Below are 6,316 nucleotides of genomic sequence, written 5' to 3' on the forward strand. Positions count from 1 at the left end.
AAACTAATCGCAATAAAGTAAAGAGAAGCAGAAGAACAACTGATGGATAATTGAATCAAGAGATTTATATATAATATGCAACAAAATAATAACGATAACAATTGTCAATGATTCATCCACCCCCAGAGCAACGTGTGACTACCAAAATTAATTACAATTGAAATTTGGTGATCAGGGTAAATGAGAATAAGAAAGTAAGGGATAAACTCAGCAAGCAGATCCAGGAGCCCTAAATAACGAGTAGTATAAATCTATAATCAAAATGTAAGTTATGCCACCCTCTTCAGCAGCCGTCTTATCAAAGCCTAAGAAATTAATCACCCTATCGCACGCCTTCACTAGTGATGTCCGCTGGACTGGGCCTTCTTTTATATATACAATTGCAGTTATCGCCGATGTGGGCTCAGAGCATCAGCTCGAATTCGTCGGGTGTAAGATTCAGATCAAACTCAAACTCAAAGCCGCCTGTATGAAGGTGTGCGGGAGAAGATGAGGCAACCTGGAGAGATGCTACTTGAGGCTGTTGCTGGTTTGCTTCATGTTCCGTTGAAGAAGTTACTACTGGTGCAGCATGCTGTTGTAGCTTTGACTGCACAAGATATAAGACATGATTAATTGTCAAATCAGAAATGGAATTGCTGTAAAATAAAAATGCATGAAATTGCTATGTGAGAATAGTTTCTGTGCTAATTAATGAGAGTGGGAGTTGAGATATCCATCATATCTATGCATACATAAGATCAAGAGAAGATAGTTTTTGTTGTTATTGCTGTCTAGCAATCAGTTTGTTTCAAGGTTTTAGGTACACATCACGAGGACTCTAAAAGATCCTCTGACAAATATGCAAATCTACACATCAAATCTTGCAGCTGCGCATTTAAGTGGTGCAGGTAATTGGATTGAAAACAGGATCTTACAAGTCTTCTAGCTCCTCACGTTATTGCACATTATAGAACACTGAAGAGGGGGAAAGCTGCCTAAAAGAGGATTCGAATGCAGAGTTGAGATCTAAATCTTTCTCTATGCGTTAGCTCATATAACTCTGAAGCCAACAACCTCACTTTGGAAGGATGAGAAGGAAACTATATAATAATACGAAAATATCAAGTCAGCAACCTCAATTGGTGGTCACAGGTTAGTTGCAACCGTTAAGTACACCTACCAAACAAGGTTTAGGTGGGTCAGCAGGTGGGACGTACATATCAAGTCTTCGACTTTCCCTTCCTCTGCTTGCTCTTTTATTTCATTTGTTTTCATCTCCACTGTAAATACTTAGCTACCCCATGAACTCTGAAAACTTTGAAAAGAACACCTAGCTAGAGCATAGGACCAGTAACGAACTTATTCTGATACTAACTGGGGATACTTAGATCTAAACCTCTAAATCTGTTGCCCATTACCATATAGATCATCTCATTTATTTTTCGTAACATATTGACTCTCTTAATTATAAGAAACATCTGAAATACTCATCTATTAGTTACCCATGAGTGTCATGAGTGTGATTTTAGATCTACTAACTTTTATTTTAGCACAAAAAGAGAGTAAAATTTATGGTTAAATGTTCATTTGATATTTCCGGCTAGTAAATTAAACCTACGAATTATGTATCATACTGCAGGTAAAGATAAGAGATGGACGTCTAACCTAGCTAATAATAAAGCCTAACAATGCCACCACTTCTTTCCCAGGACAAAAGTAATTGACAGATGATACGAAGCGCTTACCAAACCCCAACGCATGCAATCCACATATCTTCCGATCTAAGTTACTAAGCAGTCCTCACCCGGAATTAGGTTTCTCTACATGTCACAATCGTAGCTACATTTTGACCTAAAGGGAAAGCCCACCGTGTACAAAATTATTTATTTTCAGGTATATTTGCAGAAAGATTTTATTTTTTTCTTTGTCAAGAATAAAGAATAGCTAGTCCGAAATGGTAATCTACATATATACCTAAAAAAGAGGAGTCAATTAGTAAAATGAGCGCAAGAAAAAAAGAGCATGCGGTTTTAGGGGGAGAGAGAGAGGGGTGGTGTGGTCACCTTGAGTTCCCCGTTCTCCGATGCCAGCGCCTCGCGAATCTTTCGCCACCTTTCCAATTCCTGTGTTCCGTTCGACGTTAGTGCGGACCGGTAACAATTATGACGTAAATTTAGGGGGTAAAATGTTAAAAAGAGAGGCAATTAATTCACCTTGCGAAGCACCTCTCTTTCCTCCTCCAGTGATCTCACCGTCTCCTGCAGCTCGAGGGGCCTCTGGATCACCGCAAAAACCCGCACCCACGGTTAATAATAATAGAAAAAAAATAGACCGAAAGTTACCAAAATACCCTCCGGCTATAGCCGTGAACGAAGAAACGTACCATCGTCTTCTTCGGCCGTGGGCTCTTCGGTCGCGGACCCTGGGTTTGGGAAACCAGCGGCACCATAACCACCACCTGGAAATTTTAAAAAATAATAAGAATTAGAAAAGCTGCGTCAGTGATCGCCACGTGGTTAAAAGATACTGGACTCCAGCCGCCGGACGCTAGGCATGCCACGTCGGCGTCCCCACAGCTGTCCGCCGGACTAGGGCGCCCAGGACGTGCCACGTAGTTTCTATACAGCAGCGAATAGGACAATGCCACGCGTACGTATCGGAATATGAATCCGATCGCACGAAGGAAACATGGGCCTAATCACTAATGCGTATAGTACCGACCGAAGCTTTGGTTATTTCCACGCCAGTTTTGACCGTCGGACGCGGATGGAGAACCCACCTGACGACCGACGTGGAAAATATTCGGGGCGGAAAATATCGGGGATTATTTCGCAGGGTCATTCTGGGGAGTTCATAGTCAGAGTCAGAGGAGGAGCATGGTGACAGAGGGAGAAGACGGGAGAGTACCCACTTCTATTCCTAAATGACCATAATGCCCTTGGGGAAATTGCCAACCCATGACAGTAAAGAATTCCTACTTCTGGAAGCGTGATGAAAGAGGATTTTTTTCAAAATCGAAAAAGATTCGATCGACAAGATAAACACTAAGTAAAGCGGAAAACATAAAAACAATTATCTTGTTTGGAAAAGTAGTATGGAAAAATTAACGAATCCAAAAACGAGATAACGCACAGCGGGGGGTAGAATTGAGGCAACTGCAGTCCGAAGAAAGTAATTTCCACTACTTGATCGGGGTAATGTGGTCAAATAGTATAACGGAAGTGGACAAGAACCACATACCTTGGTCCCGGTTGCGGCCGGCCGTGGCCTCTTCGCCGGACAGCTGGGCACCTCCTCGACGCCGCTCGCGCCGCTCGTCGATGCGCCGCTCGCGCCGCTCGTCGACGCGCCGTCGCCGCCGTTGAATTGGAGCGGCGTCGAGGGACTCTTCCGCTTCCGCTTCTCACACTCCGTCGTTTTCCCCTCCCCCGCTGCCTCCGGGTCTAGCGGCGGGGATGACTCCATCGGCACAGCGATCGTAGCATCCACTTCCACCACCGGCGCCGGCGCCGCCGCCGCCGCCGCGGCCGAATCCCTCCTCCGCGCCTCCCGGATCCCATCCATCGTCATCATCCGCGACCTCCTCCTCCGCGTCGGCCACGTCAGATACCTCTCCCGAATCTCCACCGCCGCCGCCGCCTGAACCGACTCCGCCGTTTGGCGAGGAGGACGGAGATCGGGAACGACACCCGGTTCCGGCATCCCCCTCCGTATACCTTTCTTCAGGTGAACAAGGTTATTCACCCCAGCCAAAAGCTCCTCGTCCTTCTCTCCCTCCGCCGAGAGGTATTCATAGTACGAAACCATCGAACCCTACCAAAGAAAGCAAGCGAGCGATGGAGATCGGAGAAACCCTAAGAGAGAGAGAGAGAGAGAGAGAGAGAGAGAGAGAGAGAGAGATGGGGAAATAGAGAACTGGGCGCGGCGTCGGGGGTTTATAAAGCCGAGGGAATAAAATAAACAAGAAAAAGGAATTGGGGAAGGAAGGAGGCGGAAACTGACCAACTCCGACTGGGATTGGGACCCGATCGTTAGCGATAATAAATGATCCAATCGATGCTTTTAACCGAGCCGGTATAACTGAACTGTCCACGTGGCAGAAACTCTACCGTCGTGATCTTATCAGGCAGAAGATGTCCGTGATTGATCCTCCTGTACATACATACCTGCATTCCCCCCCCCCCCCTTGATTACTAATTACATTAATTCGAGATTATGAGCTGTTAAGCTAATTTATAAGCTAAGATAAATAGACTACACATACACAATCCACCCATTTTTTTTATAGAAGAAATCCTTTCATGGGATAAATACTAGCATGATAGGTTATTAATTAGAGAGCAAGATATAGAGTTTTTTAAATAATTAAATTTTAAAATGGTTTTTTATATATGTATTTAACTTCAGAGTAATAAGTAATAAATTCTAAATTTATAGAGGTTGTATGTACATAATTATGGTTTTCTCAACGAGAAAAATAGAGAGAGAAGAATTCGGAAGGGTATTTTGGTCTTTTAAAGTCGTGGGCCGGATGAATCTTAAAGGAGTCCTTGAATGAGTTAAATACTCACTTAAAAATAAAATTAAATAAGAGGATTTAATTACTCGGTAGTTTTAATTTCTATCAAACACTCCATTAACCCACTAAATAAATATGTTTTTCCAAGCCGGCCACGTCAGCAAATTAAGTGCTCCCTCCCAGATAGCATGCCACTCACTCTCTTTGATGACGTGGCAAAGACAGAGAAGGGGACATGACGTAGGATTTGGGTGTTTATAAGTATATTACGTGGGCATTTTGTGCAATGTAGGCGAATTAAAAAATAAAAGATTAAATTACTTAACCACCGTGGTTACAGAATATATATATTATTTGAGCCTAAAATATATATATTATTTATCAGAATTATATCTTATATCATATATTAACATAATTACCAATTTCCCTTTGGATATAAATTCTCTTAAATATTTTATTATAATTTATCACTCTTCTTATATCTCTTTCGAACATCTTGTTATAACCTAGTCTAGTCTAGTATTACATAAATAACTATTAACTATTAAATACATAAAATATATTAATTCATTTATCATCTCTCTCATCAATCTAATTTAAATCAAATAATTTTTTTCTTTATCTTTACTTTATATCAGATCAAATATAATTATTTTTAAAAATAAATAAATCTAAGAATACTATTCCTAAAATAAAAATACGATGCATTATTTGATTCACTATATTTAAATCTCTCTTAGGAAAACTAATCAGAAGTGCCTTCAGCTAATAAAATAAAGACTTTTATTATGTAATTCCCAGTAAAAGCTTTCAAAATATCATAATTACCACTATATTTTTTTAAAATATTAGAATTTTTACTAATGTTTTTACTCTTTTATTATGGTTAATTTTTAACAAATATTTCTAATAAATTGTTGTTAAAGTTAATAAACATATTTAAATGATAAAAGTACCCTATTTTTTAAGTGAGGCTAAACTAATATCAATAATTTTTTTATCTCACATAAAATAAAATATTTAATAATTTGTGTAACTAAATAGTCTTTTTTAAATCTAAGTTATGTTCTAATTATAATTAGTTAGTAATATCATTCCTGAAAGAGCACCATGATTTCGATGGTAATTATGATATTTTGAAATTTTTTAGTGGCAATTGTGTAAAAGTTCAGAAGAAAATACTGGAATAACATTATGACAGTGCAAGAGATATTTATGTCAAAGATAATAAACGAAAACCACAGGGTGTTATTTATAAATTTTTTAATCTTATACGCGGCGACGCGGATCCGAACAGGACTGGGATTTTCTTTGCCGAAAATCTCAATTCGCGCGGGAAACCGTCGTAGGAAAATACTGTCGCTATAATACTATCACTCTCTCCGATCCGAGAAGCACTTCGAGATCATCCAGAATTCCCTCTCGTTCTCTCTCTTACCTCAAGACCAAGAATTCCTCCTCGCTCTCTCTCTCTCTCTCTCTCTCTCTCTCTCTCTTATCTCTCTCTCGGTTGGCAATGGCGACGAAGATGGCAACACTACGAGTACGTTCCGGTGTCCAGTTCCGCCCCAAGGAGCCAGAGATCTTCGGCCATTACCTCCGCAAGAAGCTCTGCGGCGAGGAGTTGTCAGCGAAAGTCATGCCCGAAATCGATCTCTATTCCTACCACTCCGATAACCTCACTGGTAGGACTCGCCAAGATCACCTTTTCTTTTCTCTTTAGAAAAAGAAAACGTCATCTTTTTTGGTTTTCTGGATCGATTTCTTCGTTTCTTGATGCGGGTCTCAGCTCAATTCCCTTGCCAGAATCGATTC

At 40.7% G+C, this 6,316-nt stretch overlaps 1 protein-coding gene across 1 annotated transcript; it reads right to left on the reverse strand.

Annotated features, from left to right (window-relative positions):
- Nucleotides 1-41: 41 nt before the first annotated feature.
- On the reverse strand, nt 42-3,987 carry LOC140766520 (uncharacterized). Its single transcript, XM_073105909.1, has 5 exons — nt 3,223-3,987; nt 2,366-2,440; nt 2,196-2,258; nt 2,046-2,105; nt 42-589 (listed from the first exon to the last, which is right to left on the reverse strand). The coding sequence occupies exons 1-5, from the start codon at nt 3,787-3,789 to the stop codon at nt 404-406; spliced, it is 951 nt and encodes a 316-aa protein (XP_072962010.1). The 5' UTR covers nt 3,790-3,987; the 3' UTR covers nt 42-403.
- Between the last annotated feature and the right edge of the window lie 2,329 nt (nt 3,988-6,316).

Source organism: Typha angustifolia, chromosome 9 (genome assembly GCF_048772165.1).
Source record: "Typha angustifolia cultivar Huaian chromosome 9, ASM4877216v1, whole genome shotgun sequence".
Classification (NCBI taxonomy): Eukaryota; Viridiplantae; Streptophyta; class Magnoliopsida; order Poales; family Typhaceae; genus Typha; species Typha angustifolia.